The sequence below is a fragment of the Electrona antarctica genome (genome assembly GCF_951216825.1).
Source record: "Electrona antarctica genome assembly, chromosome: 17".
Lineage (NCBI taxonomy): Eukaryota > Metazoa > Chordata > Actinopteri > Myctophiformes > Myctophidae > Electrona > Electrona antarctica.
This window is the reverse complement of record NC_136798.1, coordinates 22904883-22931778: the sequence shown is the minus strand read 5'-3', so window position 1 is coordinate 22931778 and position 26896 is coordinate 22904883. Positions and strand designations below refer to the sequence as shown.

Genomic DNA, 26896 nt, shown 5'->3' with positions numbered 1-26896 from the left:
CCCTCCACACCCACTCAAACATACATGCACACACGGTCACCGAATGAATATAAAAATTATTAACCCAATTATAATAGGCCTATAATACATGCATCCACACATACTTTTTTTTTTTTAATGTTTTATTGATCATCCACACATACTAAGTAAGACTGGGTATGTCTAACTAATAATCATAACGAGATTGCCCCCTTCTCCTCAGTGGCTGGAGCAATTGATCTGAATTTTCACACAGGCATTGACGACGCATTCCTGGGGAGTGTGGTTGCCTATATAGGCAATATAATACATATTGTGATATCACTGACTGTATATTGTCCAATCATATGAGGGCAAAAGTAAAAATAATTCACCTGATTTTTACTTGTGCTAATCAAATCAAATGTATTTATATAGCACATTTAAAAACAACTCTCATTGTACCAAAGTGCTTCACAAGGCAGAATATAGTGCAGTACAATACAATACAATAAAATACAATACAATACAATACAATACAATACAGTACAATTCAGTGCAGAAGACGTCAATAATAGAACAGGCAAATAGGACAAAGTAATCTAAAAGGAAAGGTGCAAGATCATGTCGGTGATGCAAAGGCTTGTGAATATAAAACTGTTTTAAGTTGTGATTTAAAAGACTCAGCGCAGACCTAACGGCGAGGGGAATGCTGCCACAGCAAAGGCGCGGTCGCCCCTGAGCCTCTTTTTTTGTGTGCGGAACCCCTAAGAGACCCCTGTCTGCTGACCTGAGGGTCCTGGTAGAGGGGGGATAGTATGAGGTCGGTGATGTAGGAGGGGGCCGGCCCATTAAGGGCTTTGTATACAAACAGTTGCTACTACTACTTGCAATACAAATGCAATGCATGTACTGTACACACCACACAATCCAAACTATGCACATACTTTGGGTATGCCATATCCCTAAATGGTATGGACTAGTATAGTAATTACAATATGCTTATCACCTGAATAGGCTGATAAATATTATCACCTGAATATGATATTAGGCTACCATTGAAGTGAACATCTTGCTCCCCCAGCCCCTCATCTTGCTGCGTTTACACGAACACACTTACTAGCTAGAATGGTTAGCAGTGGGTAAACATATAATGCAGGGTATGCTACTACGTGTATATATAGCGTTTATTTGTAGTCTACACTACTGTGTACAACATCAGCCAGGGAGAGTACTGTATATCGGTGGTTACAAACAATGTGCCGTGAGACAAGTCCAGGTGTCCTTTGCTTTGGGATTTTGTGACATCCACACATTATTGTCTCCACCAGGCCGAAGGCATGGGGAGAGAGTATGTTTTGCACTCCGTCCGTCCGTCCGTGTGTCCGTCCGTCTGTGACCAGCTAATCTCCGGCACCGTTAACCCGGTCGATGCAAAATTTTGCACACGCACTCCCTGGATGCCAACGATGAACCTCTGCCCCAATTTCCAGAACGGCCTGTTATAGCGCCACCAGGAGGCCGCTTTGTGCAAAACAAGTTTTTGGACAGTACACCTACAGATTTTGTCCAAACATCACGCAAATTGGTACACAGTCTCTCTAGAGCAAGGGTTTTCAACTGATTATGAACCAGGGACCACCACCCTGACTGAGAATCAACCTGGGGACCACCACCCTGACTGAGAATCAACCTGGGGACCACTACCCTGACTGAGAATTAACCTGGGGACCATTGTTGTGTTGGGAGGGGGAATATGGGCGTGGTGTGGGGGAAAGAAATTAACCTTCCATATTAAACTCATGTTGCTGTTCATTGTAACTTACTCTATGAGTAAGCAGACACTTGCGATTGATTATGGGCACATTTCCTTATAATGGTGACTCAACCAGGCAAACCGGTACGGTTTCCCTTGAGATTCTAACTCACCTTTCTGTGGAAGTTCTTGACATCCGACTTCCCAGTAACTGACAACATCGACAACTTTGTATGCCAACTCCCTAGAGGCCAAGGAAAAACCTTTTCCTGGAATTTTTCACATCTGCTCTTTATAGCGCCACCAGGAGGCCGACATATGTAAAACACATTTTCCTTCATTACTCCTTCAGATTTTATCCAAATTTCACGCAAATCGGTACACATGCTCTCCATAGTCATGTGATCAAGACGGGTTTTTTTGATTTATCATAATCCACCCTCATTGGCTACGATTGGCTTCTAAACTTTTCAGGAGTAGCCCGCTTTGTACCCGTTTTGTACAAATCGCCACAACTACTCAACGCAGCGTCCGATTGTGGTGAAACTGTGCATGCATATTCCCACTAGGCTTTGGAAGAAATGCCACTTGACCATTTTCAAATCAGCCTCATGGTGGAGCTACAACAGGGAAAGCCGCGACACACACACACACACACACACACACAGGTCACCTGGTGGAGACCTGTGCCCAGAAGGGCACTTTTTCTAGTTGTTATTGCAATTAAGCAGTATAATATTATGAATATTCTTTTTATTTCCTATATTGGTCGTATATGTCATTGTAGATCTGCTCTTTTTGTTATATTTCTGCTATTTTCTTGCAATACTTTATTTTGGTAATGTCATTGTAGATCTGCTAATTTTGCTATGAATGCAGGTGTGCAGCGGGTGCTTTGACTGAGATTTTGTCATGCCCATTGGTGTGCCTTCGTATCGGCACAAGTTTGAAAACTACTTACCTACGCCTGACACCCCTACTGGGGTATAGGCCGTCCACACGGGACCTCCAGAGTTCTGACACCCCTACTGGGGTATAGGTTGTCCACATGGGACCTCCAGAGTTCTGACACCCCTACTGGGGTATAGGTTGTCCACATGGGACCTCCAGAGTTCTGACACCCCTACTGGGGTATAGGCCGTCCACATGGGACCTCCAGAGTTCTGACACCCCTACTGGGGTATAGGTTGTCCACATGGGACCTCCAGAGTTCTGACACCCCTACTGGGGTATAGGCCGTCCACATGGGACCTCCAGAGTTCTGACACCCCTACTGGGGTATAGGCCGTCCACATGGGACCTCCAGAGTTCTGACACTCCTACTGGGGTATAGGTTGTCCACATGGGACCTCCAGAGTTCTCGGTCACTGACATTCTTCTCTATCTGCGACCAGGTGCATCAGCCTCTTGGTGTCTGCCTGGAGATCAACCTCTTTAGAGGATTAGAGGTTGAAAACTACTGCTGTAGGTGGCAGCGGTGGCCGAACGGATTGCGGAGCGGTCTTGATACCGGAAGGTTGCCAGTTCGAATCAGCGGTCCGACACGTTAAAATTACCACCGCTGAAGTGCCCTTGAACAAGGCATTGAACCACTACGATGAAATGTTCTATGGGCCTGGCTGGAAACAAGTTCTTGAGCTTAGCCCAGATACCCTGGGTAAATATAGTAATCATTTAATTTCATTTAATTTCTGTAGATAATGCAGTTGTATCAGAAAAGATTACACGCTGCGTGTTAGAATTATTAATAAAATGTTAGACAACATATCCAGAAAATGCTTGAAAGCATTATGCTCAACCTCTTGGTGACTTGCCAAAGCAGTTGCTCTGTCAAAGTCCAGTCCAACTGTGATCGTAACAACTGCTATATTGAGGCTCTACTGTAAAAAGAGGCATTCCAATCCACAGGGTTTGGGATTATAGCTTCATAGCCAGTGAATTAATCCCAGGCCTTACTACTTACTAATTCATGAATTACCAATATTCTGCTTTCTGCAGTGTGACTGCATACCTAAAATATCATGCTGACTGTAAGGGTACCGCAGTTAATAGATTATAAAAAAGAAGAAACTTTAATCAAAAGGGCAAACTTCCAGTAGGTGTAGTTCTAGATGACTGGATAACTCTGCACCTGTCCTGCACCCTCATCTACTACAATCTGAAAATATATTTACAACCAATAGCCATCTAAATCCTGCTCTTGTGTGTTAATCGCAAAATTGAGAAGCAGTTCATTTTTCTTTCTTCTATTTCTCAACGAATCCATATGAAGGAATTCTATAGAATAGAATATGGGAAGAATTTTATAGAAATTGAATGTAGTCTTATTAACCCTGTATTAGGCTATCCTACTGTGTTGGACAATGGTGGCGCACATAAATAGCAAAAAATAGCCGAGTTCACTACTCATCTCATCGGGACGCTTTGTGAGCTTGTAGATTAGTTATTTTCACTTAAAAAATAGTTAACTGTAATCGAGGCAAAGTTTGAAATGACCATGATATTGATTTGATGTCATATCACCATGCCCTAACTCTGCCCACATAATCCTGCCTATCAGCCTTTTGGTCAGCAGACATCCTCCGCAGTGCCAGCGTACACGACGACATCCTAATCATAGGCCCATGGCCCATGGCCCATGGCCCATAGCACTTACCCTACCCCCCTGACTCCATCATGGCCCATAGCACTTACCCTACCCCCCTTAGACAGCACTTCTTAGACTTATATAGCATTTGAAACAGACTTATAGCATGTCATGTAGACAGCACAATAAGTGCATTGTATGTAGTCATAGCACTTCATAGTATATAGTGTATAGTAGTCATAGCACTTCATAGTATATATGTACAGCATAGTATAGCATATATGTGTAGTTTATATGTATAGTGTCATTATATAGATATGTTCTAGTTATAGTTTATATGTATAGTGTCATTATATAGATATGTTCTAGTCACGTTCTTAGCTTACGCATGTTTCGCGATAAATGCTTTTTACATATGTGATGTATTCCCATGCTTTTGTTCTTGCTTATTGTAAGTCGCTCTGGATTAAGAGCGTCTGCTAAATGCCTAAATTGTAAATTGTAAATTGTAATCATATTTGCCACTGATACCCTTAGAAGGACGTGACCTGCTGTTGTTGAGTCTACTATACGGCTGCGGTACTGCGGTCAGCACCTCTGTGTCACTGGCTCTGACAAGCAGCCTCGGATCTGGGATTTGCTTTAGTGACTTCCACCTTTCACCTTCCGACAAGGGAGCAATGTCCCGGGCAATGGCACTCGTCGTCTACTTCTATTTCACGAACAGGCATGGGCTGCCTGGAGAACACGATCGGCACAGTTGGAGGGACAGATTTGTGTGTGTGTGTGTGTGTGTGTGTGTGTGTGTGTGTGTGTGTGTGTGTGTGTGTGTGTGTGTGTGTGTGTGTGTGTGTGTGTGTGTGTGTGTGTGTGTGTGTGTGTGTGTGTGTGTGTGTGTGTGCGTGCGTGCGTGTGTGTGTGTGTGCACGTGTGTGGGAGGGGTCCCACAGAGCGTTGTCTCTTTGTTTTGTCCCTGAAAGCTGAGAAGAAGGAATGTCTGCCTCCCAGCTGTCCTCGGGAGTGTGAGTGGGGGGTGTTAAAAGAGAAAAGCGAGAGAGGGGGATTCCTCCTGCCTGCCCCCCCTTACCCAATGTATACCCATCTGCTCCTAGAGATGTGGGGGGGGGGGCGTGGGGCGTGCGCGAGAAGACCAAGGGGGGTTGGTCATCTCATGCATTATTTACCCTTCAGATGCAAAGTTTTGTGTTCTTCCTTTCAGAGGCACGCTGCTTAAATCTTTCCCCCCCCCCCACCCCCCCCACCCCAGTCACTCACACCCACTGAGGTGAAACAATTGGTGTAATAACACCACACGTGTCCTCCAGTTAAATGTGTCGGCGGGGAGGACGGGTGTTTCTTTGAGAGACTTCCTTCAAGCATTGTATGTGTGTGTGTGCATGCGTGGAAGAGAGGTGGGAGGTGAATAGTGCAGCTGCAAGAAGGCTGTGTGTGACGCTGACACACGGGAGAGTTCCAGTTCCAGGGAACTACATCGTTCAGACAGGGGTTCTGGGAAAGAACGCATGTACTGTTATTCTTTTTTCCTTTTTTTCCCCGTGGGTGATGCACACCACGTCCTGTTGTTGTACATCTGACATGCCCCGGAAGCTCTGATGCTTGTCGTCGGTGAGCCCCTAGCAGGCTAGCATACTATACCACTGCATACTATACCACATTATAGGGTAGGGTGAGCCCCTAGCATACTATACCACTGCATACTATACCACTGCATACTATACCACATTATAGGGTAGGGATGAGCAGAGCATTTTGTGTTTTTGTGTGCGGGGGTGTGCACATGAATCACGCCATATAGTCCTTTACAACACTGTAAAGTACACTATGTGTAGGTGAGGCTACATCTACCCAACCCTGACTTTCAGAACCCCCTCCACCACACACACACACACACACACACACACACACACACACACATCAATATGCGTGACGTCTGACGTGTGTACCATCATTCCTCCTATGGGGTGGGAGGTTGCATGATGTACACAGACAGCACATTTGCATACTGTGCAGAGCACTGACTGTTCTGCGTGTGCTGCTCAGGCATGTGGCTTTTGTATAAACGTGCCGGCACCTCCCTTGCGCCGCCTCCCCAACCCCTGCCCCCTCCTCCCCAACCCCTGCCCCCTCCTCCTCGCCTTAGTCAGGGAGTGGGACCTCCGCCTTCCCCCAGAGGTCCAAGAGATGGAACAGAGTGTCTGGAAAATAACCCTCACGCTTTTTAAAGAAGGCAATGGTCTCCTCTGTCCTCCTCTCTTTCTCTGTCTCTCCTAGAACAGACCTTTCAGAGGCACATGACTCAGTACATGGTACATTCCTCTGTGCTAATTTACAGTATATTGTTTGTTACCCAGCGAATATACAAATGGAACCAAATGGACCCTTAGGATCCATTTGGTTCCATTTGTATGCTCTTAAGTTAAATTGACAAGAGTAGTTTACTGTGTAGGGCCCCCACAACCGTTATGTGAGCAGAGTGAAGCTGTATTGGTTGTCAGCGATGGCGTGCATAGCTGGCCAACATCTCGTGTTTCTTGGTGTCAGACGTGGCGGCTTGACACACTCACACACGGTGGAACATTAGATGACTAGTATCACTCTTGCAGACGGCGCGGCCCCCTGTGAACTGTCCGTGTCTCTCTCACACACACACACACACACACACACACACACACACACACACACACACACACACACACACACACCTACCTCACAGTATCATATTTATGTCACTTTCTGACTTTAACACAGTATAGTGTCAAGCGCTCTGAACTATTATATGGCGTGCGTGTGAACGAAAAAACATGAGTTAACCGCAAAGCATGTGCACAGAAACTAGGTGTGTCATATTGGGATTTCAGAAAGATTGCAGCTGCAGTAATAACTTCTAACACAGATCTTTTTTGCTTTTAGTTGGAGAGTGATTATATATATAATATATACACACAAATGAGAAAAGCACACTTTGTGCACGGTTCGGTTGGCCAAGTCATAGACTGTGACGTAAGCTAGTGCCATTTACGCCTCTGCATTGTGGCCATGATTTGTGTGTGTTCGCAGTTTCCCTTTCCGTGATGCGATGGACCGATTACGCAAGTTATTTTCTTAAAATATGCCCTTATGTTGGTGGTGTCATAGGTGTTGAAACACTTGCTGATCACTGCAGAAGCCTGGGTTCAATTCCTGGTGTTGTGTGGCGCCTCTGGCTTCTCCAGGCGCAAATACAAATGCTTGATGATTAGTAGTTTGGATGGAGCACCAAGCGGTGGATGTCATCGTGGGGTTCCTGGTGATCCCCAACAGCTAAATTATTGATAATCAGGAACGAAATGGACCGTTACTGTCCCCGGGATAAAAACAAAGCGTATAAAAATCTAAATGGGGGTCTGTGGCCTACTTCATATCAAACTGGGGGTCCTTGATATGAAAAGCGTTAAGAATCAATGCTCATTGTACTGTAACTGTACTGTATTGCTCTCTAATACTGACAGCTTGGCTGAAAAAAACAAAAGGTACTGGATTAGCACAAGAGATAGAGGAGTGTGACACAAAAACACCCTCTGTCCCCATGTACCAAAACAACAACAACAGAGGGTTGACCAACAAAAGGAACAAAAACATATTTACTAGGCCAGAAAGGGTATCATCCTCCTCTTGGTCTTTAGCCTAATCCTCCCACTGCCACACAAACACGCACACACACAAACACCCCCCCCCCCCCTCCCCCCCATTGCTGTCATCCTTGAAGTGGGACCAAACAGCTGGCTCCAGAATTCATCTGTGCAAAATAATGTGATCTGCTCCAGCATGTAATGAAGGATAATTAGAACTTTAATTTGCTCGGGCAGAGAGGGTGAAGGCCCTTGAACCCCCCCCCCCCCACACACACACACAAACACACACACACACACACACACACACACACACACACACACACACACACACACACACACACACACACACACACACACACAAATACATGATGGACACCATCTCTCTTCTCCTTCCGTCCACCCCTAGAAGGCGGGCGGCACTGGTGACAGATGGACAAGGGGAGAGATATTCGCAGCCTAGCCCAGTGGAGTGCATGGCAAGGGGACTTTGACACCCCCATGCCCCCCCACGTGGCCTCCAGTGTCCCCTGGAGAAGTCCCAACGCAGTGGGTGTCAGAATGAGCCACTGTAGTCCCAGCCCAATCCTCCCACCGAAAGTGCCTGCTTCTTTTTTGTTTGTTCTTTGCTTTTCTTTTTCAGTATCAGTTGGCTTTGCACCGCGCTGCGGTGCAAAGTACTAATGCATACTAGCGTTTTAGCTTTTCTTTGCCGTGTGTGCAGTGGTGTAATGGTGATTATTTTTTCGGTACCACGGCATTTTAATGGCGGCACGTGTACGCACGAACGCGCACGCCCGCATAGCTAATAGCCTAGTATGAGAGTTTTACACATGCAAACACACAAAAGTAGACAGCTGGTGACAAATTAATTAATTCAAACGACCATAAAACAACCGTAACAACACACTCTACCAGCCTTAACTAGCACCATTATACTGTGGTTATTATACTACTGGTTCCGACGTGTCAATTGAAAAAGAGATTGGTACCACACCGTGGTACTGCGTTCTATGAGCATACCACTGCGTGTGTGCTTGAAAACGGGCAATTGTTGCTGTAACTTAAAATACTGCACACACTATACAAAAATACTTAATAACTTCACACATACAATCCTACAAAACAAGATAGAAACAGACAAAACCAAACAGAACAAACCTATGGCAATTAAAGGATTTATCTTCCAGTTCACCTCACTAACTGACACAAGAGCAGTCTTGACATGTCATCTGTTCTGATTGTTTTCCCACGCACATAACACCATATTTTTATTTATTGTTTTTTTGTACTTAGCAATCCCGTCTCCACCCTCAGTTTTTGGTCGTATTAATCATCAGAGGAATCAGTGAGTTTTCAGCTTGTGTTGAACAGTGACTCATTCCAGGCCTCGTACTCAACACAGGCACAGGCATGTGCCAACTCCACCGCACACCAATCCACATGTAGACTAGTGCTCCAATAATAAAAGTGCACCCTCTTTTTTTGCATAACACAGACAGTACATTACAATCCTCTCGGTGTTTATTTAAATCCATTTGTAACTCGGGAGTGTGTACAAATGTACCCGTGTGGGTCCATGTGGTTACATTTGTACACACTCTTGAGTTAACTGTACTCTTCCCTCCCTCCCCCCAGTGTGGTATGTGCTGTGGCTGGCTGCCGCCTTCTCCCACCATTGTTATTGTACCGAGTGTTTCCCTCACTTCAGATCTATCGGTGGGCCTGCCACAGCATGCTGCTTCCCTTCGCTCAGGGCCACAGGGCTGTGCCAGGCCGTCTTTTACCTACTCTCTCTCTCTCTCTCTCTCTCTGTCTTCCTTGTCTGCCGTTTCTCTTCTCTCCCTGTCGGTCTCTCATTCTGTCTCTATCACACACTCTCACTGCTGCTGCTTTCCCTGCATTTGTGTTTTTTTTAAATCTCTTTGTTTCTTAAGACACGTCATGTGCAACAAGCACGCGCGCACACACACACACACACACACACACACACACACACACACACACACACACACACACACACACACACACATATTGATTAAAGTTCTCAGTCGCCATGACTAATTTCAGTCATTTGGATTACATAGAAGCCAGCATGTCTTCTATGAAACCATGCCGTGCACCTGAATTTTCGGTTATTATTATTTTAAGATGAAAGAGTATTTGGACTTGGAGTGGTCAAACTAGCAATAGAGTAAATGTAGTTGTTAGAATATGAATGTTGTTAGAATATGAATGTGTCTCATACATTTCATACAAGCAAAAGTTAACTCAATCTGTGAGTTGTTAAATTGGTTGGCTGTAGCTGATCTCAATTGTCTTTCTTTTATTCATTTTTTGGGGATTTCCACAGTTGCCAAGTAACAACACCCCCATTTATCCTCAGTCTGTTTTACTTTTCTGTGAAATCACTGGAGGGTTGCCACCTCTCCTGTTGACATTTAAAAGGACAGATCGTCCCCAAAAGATTGCCAACTCACTGTTGGCAGATATGATATGGATTGCTCATCCTCTCTGACACACCACCTCTCTCACTCTTAGTCGACTTGTGGTACCTTTTCACAAGTGTGTTTTTTACATTTCATTTCTTTTTTTTGCTGAGCTGAACAGATGTTGAATTTGTGCCTCATGGCCTCGATCATCATTAGTGTCTACCCAGCCTGAGACTCTTACTTCCATTACTGCCATTTCCCCATGGAAGTGTCATCCCACACAGGGAAGTGGTTTGATGTCAAAATTCTGCGCTGCTCGCAACTTTCCCACTGCAGTCTTTTCTCTGACATCGCGCTATCGATGTTACGCTCCGTCTCTGCCGTTCTTACTGTGAGGTTGTCATGGATTTTGAGTTGTGAAGGTCTTCTTGGATGTGTGTGTGTGTGTGCGTGTGCGTGCGTGTGCGTGCGTGTGCGTGCGTGCGTGCGTGCGTGCGTGCGTGCGTGCGTGCGTGCGTGCGTGCGCGGAGCCCCTGAATGGCCATGCATTCAAAATATATTTTATCTTGTCCGTACAAGATATTATCTCGTCCGGACAAGATATTATCTCGTCCGGACGAGATAATATCTTGTCCGGACGAGATAATAATTATCTTGTCCGGACGAGATAATATCTTGTCCGGACGAGATAATATCTTGTACGGACAAGATAAAATATATTTTGAATGCAGGGGCTCCGTAGTAAAGACCATTCAAATCCTGCGTTAATATAACTCTTGAGAGTGTACACATGTCACCAAATGGACCACTGAGAATTTCACCATGTATACTCACCCCTCCATCAGAGTGGTGCATATGCATGCCTTTCTCGTATGTGCACATGGTGTGCATTTATCTCCATGGCAACCCCATCAGTTGAGTGAGAAAGCTCCACGATAGCGCAGCGGTTTCCATTAGCACCCATCTGTCACCTATACAGTTCTATTAACCACAATACATCAATGGAAAGGCCGGCAGCTAAAGGCTATTGTCCCCATCCTGTTCTAAACTGTCCCCGAGGCCTGTTTGTCCCTCTGCTACCTCGCAGCCAGAGGCATCAATTCATCAGCATGTCCATTATCACCAGGGGGTGGGGGTGGGGGGGATGGGGTCATGGTGATTATGGCCTGAAGCATCTTAAAGGAAGGCCACTTGGGTCATGGTGTCAGATGTCATTCATGGCCAGAAATGGTGCACGTGCGCGTGTGTGTCCAAGTGCATTAACCACTTAATGCTTTGTTGGTCCCCCAGGCGACTGGGGGACAACAAACGTTGTTGCCAAAAAGGCCAATGTCCAAGCTCACAATGTGCCTCTTGCCTATTTTTGCAGAATGTTCGCCTGTTATGCTGCACCGAAGAGTGTGTGACCTATGGAAATCATAGGATTGTTTTGCGATGGAATAGAATTCGACCATTCTGAAGGATGAACTCTACTCTAGCACCAATGGTTTCATTACCAACTGCACCCTCTTTTTTTGGTGCTCCAAATAATCTGGGTCAGTCTGTAAAATCAGTAGCACTGACAATATATTCAGCCACCTGCATGGTCTTGTCTCTGCGCAGGTGGTGTAACATTACCTCAGACATGCCATATTTAGGTTGTGCTGTTCATGCCAGATTGTAGCTCTGAGGGAAATTAAGGCCTAGCCACCACCACATGCATGTATATGACACACATGCATGCATGTGGTGGTGGCTAGGCACTGTGATAGTTTCCTGGCATGAATTCCTACAGATAATTTGTCCTTCCATACATGAAACACGCACGCACGCACGCACGCGCACACACACACACACACACGGCATGGGAAAATGAATCAAAACACAATTAACTTTGCGACGCTGAGCTTTGTCCCGTTCCTACAGTATTGGCTCAGTAGAGCTTCAGCTTCTAAAACTACTGTCCTCCTCGCTGTCGGAACCAATCTTGGCACATGATGAAGAGCGCTCAATGAGCAGACGAGAATGGAGAGGCTTAGTTAATTGAGACCTGGATGGTATAAGTTTTGACACTTTAATGCACCATAGTCATTCCAGGAGCCGGTGCTGATCAGCATGACTGCGTACGTTTCCTGGGGACGTGCGTTTGTGCCAGATAATTTGGTTTGCATACTTGTGTGAAGTATGCACCAGCCTTCACACTCCAAAATGAGCTGTGTTTGGTTATAGAATTTACAGAATTGTCTAGATTGACTGTGAGCTTGCCTTCAAGTAAGGTCCCACATGACAGGAGTTAAATCTGGTTAAATTGGCCCCGGAGTCAGAGAGACATTATATTAATAATAATTTCATCAAAAATAAAGATACAGTCTTCCCCACTTCACATTTAACCTGCTGGTCAGAAGACACCCACTAACCGTGCCCCTTAACTCTGTCTGCAGGTTGTCCGCAGCCACCCGGCATCCAGCATGGGGACCTGGTTAACCAGACGGAAGCTAACCGGGGCTCCTTCCCCCTGGGGACACTGTTGATGTACAGCTGTGACCCTGGCTACACCCCAGAAGGAGCCACCTCCATCACCTGTGTCGGCTCTGGAGAATGGTCCCACCAGTCTCTGCGCTGCATCCGCAGCAACGGTGAGGAAAAACACATCCATACTGTATACCTCAGTGTTTATTCAACTCTGAGAGTGTGCAAATGTAACAAAATGGACCTGTTAGGGTATGCTTTGTTACATTTGTACCCTCTCAGAGTCACAAAGTGATGAATTAACACAGCTTCAGGATACAAGGAATACGTAACATTGCCTTATTATGAGAAAACACTTTCGCTTTGTTTGAATTTAGGGTTTTGGTCTTGTTATCCTTCCATGATCCTTAAAGTACCACATAAATATAATTTGTGCTTATTTGAAAATAATATGCGCTGCTGACTGAACTAACAATCGATTTATACTAGTAGTTTTAGTTATGTCAAATGTTCATACTCATTACTGGTAATGTAAACCTTCCCCAATCCTCTCATACCTGTACTTTGCCTGAACTCCCTGAACGCACCAAATGTAGAAATACACCCTCACAAACACACCAACAGTGAGGATACACGTATATTAGTCTCGCCTAGTCAGACAATCAGAGATCTCTGCCTACTGATACGTTGGGGAGAATCTAAATTCAATGAATAGACTTGGAGTAACCAGTGCTAACAAACGCCCACTGCTTTGAAAACCAATCCTGATACCACCCATATGAAGCACCACCCTTAAGTCTATGTATTGGTTCTGTAAAACTGTTATTTTTGAAAATGACAACGTCTTTTGCCCAGTTTTAGACCCGTTTTTGGTTCTTGGGTGCTCTGATTCTGAGACAGTATGTCACAGTTGCATAGTACAGTAATAGTGTACAACAACACAACAACTCTCCTCCTTAAAGTGATTGTCCTAACTCTCTCTCTCTCCTCAGTGTGTATGCCCCCCACGGAGCCAGAGAACGGGGGGTACCGGTGTCACCCGACACCCTGCCACCGCCTCACCCAGAAGACGGTCATCGAGTACTTCTGTGACGAGGGCTACGCGCTGAAGGGAGACTATAAGTTCCTCACCTGTGAGAACGGAGAGTGGGACGCCCCCATGCAGATCAGCTGCAGGCTCAGCCAAGGTGTGTGTGTGTGTGTGGGGTTATGTGTTGTGCGTGTGCGTGCGAACAAAACAGAGAGTCTATATCAGGGTTCTCCAAGTTTTCCCCAAGGGCCAAATTAGGTCTAGGGTGACATGCAGAGGGCCAGGCTTTTTTTTCTCTTTTTATTTCCCGGTTTATTTGAATTATAATTAATTATTTATTAATAAATATTGACTATTTTTACTTCATCTTGCCCAGGTAATGATACAATCCAAGGATCTACCAAAGTTCAACATTATATTAAATGTACAGTAGGCTGTAAATATGTTTATTGTGTTGCTACTCACATAGCTTTGTGCAGTGGCAGGCTGGTATAGTTTTGGACAGTTTTATTCAAGGTGTGATTCAACTGCTTTTCCAATGGTAGGACTGTCCTTGCATAAGCTAATCCTTTTAATCTCTCTCTCTCTCACCCTATCTCTCTCTCTCTCTCTGTTTTTCTGCCTCTTTCTCACAAACTCTTTTTCTTTGTTGTTGCGTCCCTCAGACAAAGAGCCCAGCTCGCCGCTAGGCATGCCAGCTCTGTCTATTGTGGCGTCCACAGCCAGCTCTGTGGCTCTCATCCTGCTGCTGGTGGTGCTGTTTGTACTGCTGCAGCCAAAACTCAAGTCCTTCCATCACAGCAGGTAAGCTAGTGATAACCAACCAAATCTGCCATTGTCAACATTTTGCTGTATTAGGCTCCTCCACCCACACATCAACAGTGCTAACTATGGCATGAAGACTTTGAGTGGATGACATGTCTTATATAATTATAATTACAGCACTTCATCTTTAGGCCATACATCACCTCCATAGTAACTAATACACTCAGAAGCCTAGCAAACCCTTGAATCATTAATTTTCCTGGGGGTCAGTTGAGTGGCCGTATCCCAGACAAGATAAGAAAGCTTCACATCAGGGGACTGATTTATTTGAGAAGAGAAGAGTACTGCCGAAGCAGACTGATTTATTTCAAACACACACTCCCATGCAGAGTCCCAATGGGTCCCATTTCAAAGTGAGGACTGACAGTATCTCTGTTCTTTTATAAAACATGGCTCATCTTTCTTTTATTTTGAGAACATTCAGTTGTGAGAACACAAGAAAGCATATTGTCTCTGTCGGGTGGAAACCTCAAAACTGAAAAACAGCTACTTTTGATGCTTTTGGATGCTGCAGTATGATCAAGTAGGGTGTCAATTTATGAAAAAACACAAATTGTTTAAATATGGAGATAAGGTTTCTGCCCGACATCAATGATATGTAGTACTCCAGATATAGTAGACAAGCTACTCTATGGCTAGTTCCATAATTGCACACAGCTCAACTATTGTAAAAGTATTACCGTAGTTAAAGCAATCTTTCAGTCATATAGCACTGTAATTAAAAGGCCATAATAACAATCCGATCTAATGCTCATGTTGATTCGCGGGTCTGAGGGCTCTGAGGAGATTGAACAATCAAACCTTGATCACTTGCATAGAAACACGACACACAACTGGCTTATACTGCTGGTCTGTTTTTTCCTCCCCTGCAGGAGAGAGCAGGGTGTATCGGGCCAGTCCAGCTCCATAATGGTGTTTTTTTCTCCCCTGCAGGAGAGAGCAGGGTGTATCGGGCCAGTCCAGCTCCATAATGGTGGAGGGTGTCCAGGTGGCCCTGCCCTCCTACGAGGAGGCGGTTTACGGCAGCAGTGGAGCACAAGTCGGTGCCGTGGCTCCCCCCCCACCTCCTCCCGCTCCCGCTCCCCCAGAGTCCCGTGTCCCCATTGTGCTCTCCGAGGGCCTCCCCCGGGGGGCGGAGGGTGGCGCAGGTCCCAGTGGAAGCCGTGGCCATTGTGGAGATTTGGACTTCTGCCTCCCTTCCACTTCCTCTTCCTCCCGACGTCATGCAGAAACGGCACTGGTTCATCAGGCCCCCTCCACATCGTCCTCGTCGTCCTTATCGTCATGGGCCAGGGAACACTCCCGGGGCGCGTGTGCGGCCCCCATTCCCCTCCGTAGAGACTCTGATAGCAGCGACCAGCACAGTCTGCTCTCAGTCACCTCTGTGGATGAGTTCTCTGACGGTAAGGCAGACTCCATAAGACATTAAGATCAGGTTATTTATGCGGAATTGCCAATAAAACTGTTTCTCTTGTGCCTGGGCCGTGGCTCAGCGGTCCAGGCACCTTGGCTGCGGACCATATATATCAAATAAAGGCGAAAGCTGCAAAAAAAACATTAAAAAAAATAAAACCGTTTCTCTTTTATGTATTATTTAGAAATCATTCTCAGCTACAACACAGCATTTGTATTAATGTTCTAGGCTATTACCTGAAATGGATTTAAGGATTCTGAGATCCCATAATACTGAGCTGTCTAGTTCTGTGTCTAATACGTCTTGTGTTGTGGTCTCCCGCAGATATTCCTCTGTTGAAGGAAGCATGAAGCCTGCCAGCAGCTGTCCAGGATGTACTGTGGCCGCTCCCGTCATCCCTCAGCCCACCTTCCTAATCTTCCTCCTCCCAGCCTGTAGAGCAAAGACAAGAACTATGCCCATTCCCCATCCAACACTCCTATGTCATTGATCCGCCCCCACCCCCCTGCACAACAATGATGGCCACCAAAACCGTTCTTGCATCCCTGTTCTCGCACCCGCTTAATCGATGGGATGGAGGCACTGGAGCCGTTGCGCTCCAAGATACCGGACCGAACGCAAGACGGACATGTGAACATTAAAGTGGGAGTTGAGCTCACAATGAATCCTGTAGATGTAATGTACATGAGCAAAAGCATACATATTGAGTCAAGGTTTTGTATTTAAGTAGGCTACCATGTAATACTATGTGCACTCTACTCTGCCCAAGCGTACTTCTCAGTCAGTAGCCCACTTTACTGGACACGGCTACAGCAATTGAGACCTATCAAAGCCTGCTTTATACTTCATTGTACAGCGGCATTGAACATATTTTCTTCAAAAAAATAATAAACTGCGAGTGACAGTCGTACGGCTAAGTATAAACCAGGTTTGACCAGGAGTACTGCAAATAGAACATAATGTGTGCGTTGAGCTTCCCTTAACTCCTACTGTGGTATACAGAGACTGTTCTTAAAAAGTGACAAGATGCCCGGGCTTGTGGCGCTCTTTGTGAATGCTGCATGTTGTTAGTAGTTACCACTGGCACAGGCACACAGTGACACACTTGGTTCTCTCTCCCTCCCTCCCTCTTGTCATTATGTCTCTCTGGGCTTTCTTATTCTTCCTCTGTGCATTTCTCTCTCTCACACTCTCCTTGACTCTCCTGGCGCCTGGCGTATGTATAATGGGAAGGACAACCACATCACAAGATCAAACAGCAGGGCTCAGGCTTTTTACACTGCACCAAATCTGTGACAAAAAAGAAGAAGAAAAACGACCTTGCCTTTTCTGTTTCTGTCGGCCACCAGTATCTTCACCTTTTCTCTCGCCTGTTTTTTAACCACATGTAGTGTCCCTATTATGGGGGCGAACATTCAGCAAAATTAGCTCATTTACAAGCTCATAACATCACATTGCAACGGGTTGTGACTGTGAGCTTGTAGATTGACTATTTTTGGCAAAGAGTTTTGGTGTTAAGGGAAATACTAGCAGAGCTAGTATAGAGCCCTGTGGGATCCCGGTCAACTAAGTATACTATGGGGTCTAAGTGTTTTAACTAAAGCACATCATGTGTAGCCATTTTTTGTGTTTCCATGTAAAAGGGGGTGAAATGTGGTTTTGTTTGAGAGCCAGTCGAACAGGGTCATCTTTGAAACTGTTGGTTAAGCGTGGGACTGAACTTTGGGGTTGCTTTGTAACTTTTTATTCTTAATTTTCCCCCTCACTCTTACGGTATTTGTTTGCCGTGTGGCAAAATTTGGTCTGCTGAGACGCTAAATCTGGCTTTCCAACATGGTGGGTGTGTGTGTGTGTGTGTGTCTGTTGATCAGTTAGGCGAGAGAGAGTACACATACAGTGTACCAGCCCCCCAGTAGAGAAATGTGCTTTTAACAGATGGCTTAACAAAGACCTGCTGTCTTGCAACACTGGGAAGTGTTGCACTGGGAAGTGTCCCTTCTCTGCTTTGAATAAGTCACACGAATAAACCAGCATTTAGGTAAGCAATGAAACGAGTACACAATATGTGTATTATTAGTCTGCTTCACAGACAGTGACTAGAACAAGTATCATTTCTGCTGAGTGGCTGGAAAACAAGCATTGTTAGTGTAACTGGGTCACATCCACCTTCACTGAGCTCTTGGAAAATGTCCTCTTCTGAGCATGTATGTTATTGACACTACTGCAACTGGTTGCAGTGAAAGAAAGTAAATGTTTTATGTATTGCCACCCACCCACATACACATTTTTCTCTATTGTCAGGTGCAAACATGAGAGCGAACCATCACACAGTTTAGTCTCACCTTCCAGTTATAATCTCTTGATAATATGCATTAATTATGGTCACCCCCAGAAACACACAACTCTGATGAGAACCGATGAATCTATTATCATTTTATCATTTATTTTCATCAACTGTGGCCATCCGTCATTGTCAACAGTTACATGGAAGCAAACAGAAAATGGTTGCCTTAGACTCGCATGTACATTTACTTATTTTAGTTTGATACTTTTTGAGCCTCCACATTTGTTGCTTTACAATGTTGCGATGTCTTCTGTATTCCCAAATGGCCTTACTCTATTTCTTTTCTATTCTCTATGCATACAACTGTTGTTTTTTATTTTATTTTTTCAGTGAGTTTACTTTTTGTTTTGGACACGGATAAAAAAAAATGGTCCATCCTTCTCTGCCCTCCCTAAGGTTTTTCCAGCTACTGTGACGGTGAAAAGCCCTATCGGCCCAAATGGCCAAATATATTTCACTATCTTTGCTTCTCTTATGCTAAAAAGCATTTAAATGGGGGATTGAAAGAAAGAAAAAACGATTTTTGTTTGCGTCCAGAACTATGGTCCAGAAGCACTGTTGTACAGTGTTGCTTCCCTCTTCACATCTTGACTCTTATGTTTTATTTCTTTCAGCTTTGGTTTTTCCTCTGTACATGGCAGTGGGTGTGAAGATAGTAATTTAATATTTGTATAAAGTTTATTTAATTCTACATTGTGTATATAACTTTCTAATTAAAGCTTTCTTTTGAAGTGTGAAATTAATGATGATCAAAGTCTGTTTGTCTACTCTATAGCCTACTCAGCAAGGGTGGTGTTGATCATTCACAATCAAACAAAGTGTAAGACAGCTGATTTATAGCTTTCAGTACATTGCCCCCAATTTGGGAATCCAATAGCCTATGACTTAATTACACTCCAGAAACAAATAACATGGATTGCGATATTAAAGTCATGTTGTTGATAAAGTGAAGAGTCAAATATTTGCAATCCCAAAGACAACAACGCCCTTTAAAGTTGCATGTAATGGGGCCTGCTAGTCCTGCTAGAGTTTACAACCCATAGTCCAGGGGAATGGTCGGAATGTGTACAACCACTCACGACTCAGTAACGACTATAGTACAATCATAGGCCTACTGTAAACAGCTGTTAAACAAACGCAACAACAAAATTGTTCATGACTTAAATGCCTTTGATGAAGACAAAATATTGCGAGGAGTCGAGGACACGTCCCCGGGGCACAATCCATGCTCCCTTTTTTTCGTCTGGCATTGAAGAGCAATCAAATCAAGAAAATAAACTAAAGTGTAGTTTTATATACAGTGACTATGGCTTTAGATGTTCATGTAAAGTCTGAGAGAGTGTTTGTAACTTTGTATAGGCAAGCTACTCACGTTTGTGTGTAAGTGTAAAGTAGTTAAACTCTAGTTATTAGTTAATCGTCTTTAATACGAGGTATATAAATCAGACATCCCTCCGGGCTATGGGATGTGAACTCCGAAGGACCACAGGAAAGGCCTGTGTATGAGCGACACCAAGTGGTCATAAAAAGAAAACGCATCCTTGTTTTTCCTTTTTTGGTTTCTTCCCCCAGCCATTGGTCCCGCCTCCCAGTGAGAAGAAAACGGGCTCCATTTTGTGATTGTACTTGCTTGTAGCTACACACACAGCTACACACCTTGCCAGTGATACACCAAGAAGAACGTAATTTCGCCTGGACAACAGAGAAGGTATGCTTTCACACAATAAATTCACGATAGGACGAGATTATAAATTATATAACCGTTGCGTTTGGCTGTTTATTTATCGTCAGTATTCCATTGTGAGAAATGTTGTGTCGCGTGGATATATCTTAAGACTGCTGTAGGGGAGAAGGCCCAACTTGCGACCTGACTCTTTTGTTCAAGCGAGAAAGTAGTAAAGGTCGTGTTATTACTGATTTTGCAAATGAAATGCATTTCTCCTTGCCTGTATTGAATTCCATCGGCAGCCAGTGAAACAATTGGCGTTTGTTTTTAACGCATTTAACGTTCCCATGATGTCGACAGATGAGTGGTGGTGGCTCTCGTATCTTCATCGGCCGACTGAACCCGTCTGCACGAGAGAGGGATGTGGAGAAATTCTTCAAAGGCTACGGTCGCATCCGTGATATCGACCTGAAGCGGGGATTCGGCTTTGTGGTGAGCGTTCATTTAAGGCCACAATCAGTTGGTTTCATGTTCTACTTTACCTTGGATTCGATGAGATGAACCACTGTAACCCAGGCGCGAGCCCCCCCCCCCCCCCCTTCGCAGGGCTCCATACGGTTCACTGATGTTGTCCTCTCCAGAGTCCACACCAAACGTCTTCGCCGAAAATAACAAAATCTAGCAGCTCTGAGTTTGCTTGCAGATGTTCTATTTTCACCCTAGTCCGTAAATTCTGTACGACCAAGAATAGGGATACATCACACAGTGGTTAAATGTATCAAGAATTAACGACCCCCCTCCCCCATCCATTGATTGAATCAAAGATGGTGCCCAATTGTAGCCACTAGAGTCGAAATGGTCCATGTTTACTGCTGGTGCTAGATCCCACGAGAGTGTTTTTGGGACAGAAAGTTCCATAATGTACTTACACGAAGACAATGATTTATTGTATTACAAATTTTACATTTTTAAATATGTAAATAAGGCATTATGTAGGAAAATATTCAAAATAATATGAAAAAGCTACTACTGTGGAAGGGTTATCGTGTATTAATTTATTTGTATTGATCCTATAAACAATTTAATATAGTTCTAGTTTTTCCCACCAAATTTGGAGCTCTGGCTCATGGACTAAGAACCAAAAAGAACTGAACCGGTTCCCATTGGGAACCAACCGGTGGAAAGACTTGTTCAGAAGCTCACATTCATTTCCCCCATTAGAATGAATAAACTCGTGCTTAATGGCTTCCCAAACAGGAGGCCACCCACAGATAAGGAAGTAAACTGGTGATGTTGCATGTCTTTTTTGTTTTCGTCTTGGGTTCAGTGGACAGGTGGTGCCATCTTGTGAGCTTTTCAGCTATTACATGGTGTGACCTGAAGTTCTCTTTCTATTATACGGCTCATCCAATAATTGAGGAGGGAATCCCTGCTTGGCCAGGGAGGGGAGATATTATACGTATATTCTGAGCTTCACATACTAATTTGCCAACTACCAAACACCAGGGTGACTGCTTACATTTCTAGTAGCAAGTAGGGAGACCACCACCAACCACCGCATATCAGGTGTGCTATTTATATTGTATGAACATACTCTACTATACGCATTGGTTAGCAGTGTTGCCGACACCAGAATCCGTCTTGAGAGATTACAAATGCACAAACCAACACTGAGGACCGTATTGTTCAGTGTTTGTACTGAGGTAGGTTTGTCTGTTCTTTCTGCAGGAGTTTGATGACCACAGAGATGCTGAAGATGCTGTGTATGAACTTGACGGCAAGGAGCTTTGCAACGAGAGGTAGGTAGTCTGCCATAGACCACGTAGGCATGTATGGTACAAACATAATGGGACCTCACTTGCAATATGGTTAAGGTGTTACAATACAGTGAACTGAATACAATGTTAAATTATCAATTTGTAACGGAGTGCACTCACAGATGGACCGGTTTCATTTGTACACTGTTAGATCACCGTGTAGACTACTGCTTTTTGCTCTCTATTCAGCATTTGGGCCTATAGTGTAATTAGTTATTGAGCTGATGAGTGTTTCTGAGTTTAGTACTCTGTCTTTCCCAGAGTGACCATTGAGCACGCACGTGTGCGTCTGCGTGGCGGTAGAGGTAGAGATGGCGGAGGAGGAAGAGGAGGTGGTGGAGGAGGCGGCGGAGGAGGTGGCGGAGGTGGCGGAGGAGGAGGCCGTTTCTCCGACCGCTACGGACGAGGCTCTCAGGATGGACGCAGGTTGGTACCATTTTCACCATTTCACATCTACATTTTGAGCTGACATACGACATTTCGAGGCGATCGGAGCCCACTTAAATGTATTGTCTGTATTTTGCCCCCTCCTTTTTCCCAAACGTTTCCACCAAAATTCTTTGGTGAAAGTATCAGATCTTCAAGCACACTAGGGGCCCTTTTCCACCAAAAGCTTTGGTTGTAGAACTGGTTCCGTTCTTTTTGGAACCTTGCTTCTTTCATGGAACAGGTAGCCATTTTTCTGGTTCCAGTTCCGAACCAACTCATTTTCACTGAAAACACTCTGAACTTGTTCAATATTAGGTGGGGAAAAAAAGAACCAAACCGGTTCAACCCCAGTGGAAAAGGGGCCTGTGTGTCGTTTTTGCATAATTGTCTATTATGACACCTGCAATAGGGACACTAGGATTCATCCTATGCTCAGATGTCTATCCTTTATGTGATGGAGCCACAATTCTGTGTTTCAGTCGGAACCCACCCCCCATGCGGACAGAGAACCGTCTGATCGTGGAGAACCTGTCCTCTCGCGTCAGCTGGCAGGTGAGTTTTCCCCTCATGTCTCGGAACCCCTACATGACTGTTCAACATAGAGCACAGCCTCTCTGCTGCTGCAACAACAGCAACTCTTGTGTCCACTCAACAGAATATAGTTCTTAATGCCAAAATATCAATTCTTATTTGCAATCAAAACAGTGATCTCATGTAGAGCTAATATGATCAAGAAAATCTATTATGATGTGGCCCAGTGTGTTCTTTTAAAAATCTGCAGATGCTCTATTAAATCCACATTTACACAATTAATTGATGAAAGAAGTAAACAAAGACAAAAAAACGTAATTTGTTCGTGTTTTTTAATTTTAACCAATTCTTCACCCCTTTATTTGCCAGCCTCACTGTTGTGTCGTATGGAAGAGTTGCCTTATGGTGGAGCAAACCCCCTCAGGGTCCGTCCGTCTGTCTGGGTTGAGCTCGTGGCGTCAGCCAGTGTGTCCCGTACTACCCCACTCCTAGTTGACACCTGATGGTCACGGGAGCGCTCGCTCGCCCCTCTAGAGGCGCTGGTGACAACCTTCGCTCGCTCGCTCGCACGCACCGTCCCCCCCCTTCCACCTTCCTGAGGGTGGGGGAAGAGGCGCCAGGTGTGTGGGACGGCGGGCAGGCCTTGGCCCGAGAGCGAATGTGAGAGAGAGAGGGAAACACAGAGAGTGGCAGAGAGAGGCAAGAGAGTCGATGGTGCTGGTGATGACGATGGTGGCAACGGCAACGACGGCGTATTGATCGATGGGTTTCGTTAATTTGAGAGGCTTCGATCGATATCTCTGCCCCGCCCAGCATCCAACCCACCCCTCCTCCCTCCCTTGACCCCCACCCTCTCCCTCCCTCCCCCACACTCTCCCTCCCTCCCCATGCCCCCCCCACTCATGGTGTGTTCCCGCAACGTCACAAACGAGAGAGAGACAGAGAGAGAGTGTGTTCCACCCAGGGTGATCGAGCGAGGATAAAAATGCTGCTGTTATCCTGAAGGGTACGGTCTTTTACAGGTAGTAGTTTCCTCTCTTCCACCCTGTTCACTCTCTTTACTGAGGCGGGGTGCCGAGGAAGGGGCGGACACGGGCTCGGAGTCCCGTGCCCTCCTCACCGCGGGACAGTGGGGCTTTTAGCGCCACACGCTGCCCGCGTGGCGCCTCTGCAACTCATGCAGACGGTATATTGACCTCTGTGTAGTTTTGTACAAGGAGAGGAAGGGCGCAAATACCCCAGAGCTGAGGCACACATTTGTAAACATGCCTTTAGCTTGGCACACATTTGAGGTGATTCATTCTAGGCACATGCGCTCCTCTTAACGCACCCACACACAGCCAGTCATTGACAAAACCCAGCCTAAATTTTCTGGTGTTGAATGGGGTCCTTCAGGTTCTTGCTCCCTTCCTCTTTCTGATCTGCAATAGCTTGCGTAGTAGCACCTCAGCATATCTAACCCATCTTTCTCTTTTGGATAAATTACAACATGTTTTAAATAATGATTCAGCCTGTGCTTGTGTCCTGAGCGCTGCTTTAACGTCAATGCTTTTCATGCGGGTAGGACCTGAAAGATTTCATGAGGCAAGCTGGAGAGGTGACGTTTGCTGATGCCCATCGCCCTAAGCTCAACGAAGGGTAAGAAGATGAGACTTCTTTATCCTGCTAATGTTGCTGTTTCACTTGACTTCACTCATGTATTTTAACCACTTAAATCCTACATACTTTGTTGACTGGGATCCCCCAGGGGTCTATACTTGGTCATCTACCTTTTTCTCTCTTCACCAAAGTATTCAATTTAGAATACGGTTCATGTGGTTAAAATCGAGACATTCATTACTATGTCATGAAGCATCTTTCTCGTACTAAAGTACTGCACACCATGATTTTATTTCTGCAGAGTGGTTGAGTTTGCCTCTCACAGTGACCTGAAAAATGCCCTTGAGAAGCTGTCTGGAAAGGAAATCAATGGCAGGAAAATCAAGCTCATTGAGGCAGCCAAGAAGAGGTGAGGTTTTTTTCCACTTTCCCCTCAATCCACAGTGACTTATTGATGGAGTTTCAGAGAAATTAACCCGTTGATGCTGCTAAGCTAGCTCCTACGACCTACCATGGTTTGTCCCGGAGAGAGAATAAGTGATCTTTCTCTCTGCTCCAGGTCCTCCCGGAGTCGCTCCCGTTCCCGTAGCTCCTCTCGCTCCCGCTCCCGTTCCCGCTCCCGTGGGCGTTCCCAGTCTCGCTCACCAAGGCGGTCACGCTCCCGAAGCCCCAAGGCGTACAACCGCTCCCGGTCACGATCCGCCAGCGGCACGCCGCCCGCCACCAAGTCTCCAACTGCGGGCCCGAGAGACAAGGAGCCTCCCGCCAGGCACTCCTCCAACGGCAACAAATCTCACACGCCCTCGCCTCCCCCTGCCCAGAGAGGCTCCCGCTCCCCCCCGAGAGGCTCCCGCTCCCCCCCGAGAGGCTCCCGCTCCCCCCCAAGAGGCTCCCGCTCCCCCCCAAGAGGCTCCCGCTCCCCCCCAAGAGCAAGAGGCTCCCGCTCCCCCCCAAGAGGCTCTCGCTCCCCGAGAGGCTCCCGATCTCGCTCCCGCTCTCGATCTGCTGATAGCCGCCACTAAGAGCAGGTGGGAGAGAATATCAGTCTGCGTGCCCACACACACACATGCACACACACACACACACACACACACACATCTATACAGTTCATGGTATTTTTGTCAGTCATCTGTGAGAATTACTTATCTCATTGGCTGATAGTTAAAATCTGTAGTTTAGTAACACCAAGATGGCCAACTGATGTGATAGAATACTGTGAATTCACTCAGGCATGTCAGCACACCTGTTCTATATAACATACATACATACATACGGTATATACCTATTCATATCCCCAAAGGAAGCGATGTGCTCCTGTAGTTCTGTTTGGGGTGTCAAATTGACACAACTGTCCTTTCCTTGTGGACACTTTTAGTGCATTGGTTCATATTTTGATGGCAAGTTAGGAAGTATTTTGGACTCATTGAAAAAAGGTTGCCACATTCTGCAAAAATCGTGTCTTCAGATCTCTTCGCATAAAATGTGCTAGTTAGCTTTTTTGTTTTTTCATTGATTTCTCTACAATGGATGTATGAAGTCCAGCTAAGCAATGCTTGACTTTGCTTTGCTTTTGATTGTTTTTACTAGTAATGATGGGATAGTTTTTTTTATTCATCTTTCCAAGTACTATCGTGAATCCTCTTTGATAGCATGAGCTACTGAAATTATGTGCTTAGTTGTGGTCGTATTTTTGCGAAGGGTTTTGGTTGCAGCTATTCTATAATAAAGGTTTTGCCGTTTGTTGCCCTTTGTGAAAACCTTGTCTTGTGGGGGGAAAGGAAACATTTCAAGATTAAATAATGCTCTTCATTGACAGTCTACAATTGTTATTTTTTTCCCCCTTCTATACATACATTGCATTTAAGAATGTTTTGCTTGCTTTAGGGATGTTGTGTAAAGCATCATAGTTTATTTTTTATATATATACATTTCTGTGTGTATAAAATATATATTTATATAATTCCATGTACGAACACTGAAAAGAGTGCTTAATGGTACAGATGAGTAAGAACATGTGGAAAAAACAAATCAGTTTGGCTGAACCTGTAGGCCTAGTTTAGAAACATCCTTTCCATACTGAGAAGGCCAAATGACGGTGATCGAGTACTGCTACTTCACGCAGGCATGTCAAAATACCTGCTATAATTTGAGTGCACTAAGAACATTTTGGAGAGAATATTGAGGTGAAAAAGAATTCATTTTATACTAGTTTTAACTACCATGAACCCTGGCATCTTGGGCATGTCAGTTGGCGAAACAAGGCAACCAATTGGTGGAAATTGCTGATCTACAATGGTGTGAGCTTGTATATGTAGGTCACGGTGTGTATGAACTGTACCATGAACATTTTTTAAACAAATTTGCTGTGTATATCAATACTTAATAATGAATTCAACGGTCAACAAAAACTTTTTTGAAGTAACTTATTTCA

General features: G+C 45.0%; 2 protein-coding genes across 3 annotated transcripts in view; both read left to right on the top strand.

The window, feature by feature from the left end:
* The window catches only part of susd6 (sushi domain containing 6), a 40143-nt gene extending 21343 nt beyond the window's left edge, over positions 1-18800 (top strand). The window contains exons 3-7 of the mRNA XM_079527045.1: positions 12783-12977; positions 13803-13997; positions 14506-14644; positions 15599-16068; positions 16404-18800. Coding sequence (XP_079383171.1) covers positions 12783-12977; positions 13803-13997; positions 14506-14644; positions 15599-16068; positions 16404-16429 — 1025 coding nt within the window. The 3' untranslated portion in view covers positions 16430-18800. The remainder of the gene's footprint in view (positions 1-12782; positions 12978-13802; positions 13998-14505; positions 14645-15598; positions 16069-16403) is intronic.
* Positions 18801-19976: 1176 nt separating this feature from the next.
* On the top strand, positions 19977-26276 carry srsf5b (serine and arginine rich splicing factor 5b). Of its 2 annotated transcripts, XM_079526078.1 has the most exons (9): positions 19977-20131; positions 20450-20581; positions 21818-21888; positions 22168-22332; positions 22815-22887; positions 24431-24504; positions 24767-24874; positions 25025-25374; positions 25423-26276. In XM_079526078.1, exons 2-9 carry the CDS (start codon positions 20450-20452, stop codon positions 25485-25487), a joined length of 1038 nt encoding a protein of 345 aa, XP_079382204.1. In that variant the 5' UTR covers positions 19977-20131; the 3' UTR covers positions 25488-26276. The 2 variants fall into 2 exon arrangements, with proteins under 2 accessions (XP_079382204.1, XP_079382203.1); XM_079526077.1 differs by having other exon boundaries at positions 25025-26276.
* Positions 26277-26896: the final 620 nt, after the last annotated feature.

What these genes read in the sequence shown, in the direction of transcription:
- srsf5b (XM_079526077.1), top strand. Translation starts at nt 20,450, where the DNA reads ATGAGTGGTGGTGGCTCTCGTATCTTCATCGGCCGACTGAACCCGTCT. An exon ending in AAGGAGCTTTGCAACGAGAG is followed by an intron (nt 21,889 to 22,167) that starts GTAGGTAGTCTG and finishes TGTCTTTCCCAG; the next exon opens with AGTGACCATTGAGCACGCAC. An exon ending in GGCTCTCAGGATGGACGCAG is followed by an intron (nt 22,333 to 22,814) that starts GTTGGTACCATT and finishes TCTGTGTTTCAG; the next exon opens with TCGGAACCCACCCCCCATGC.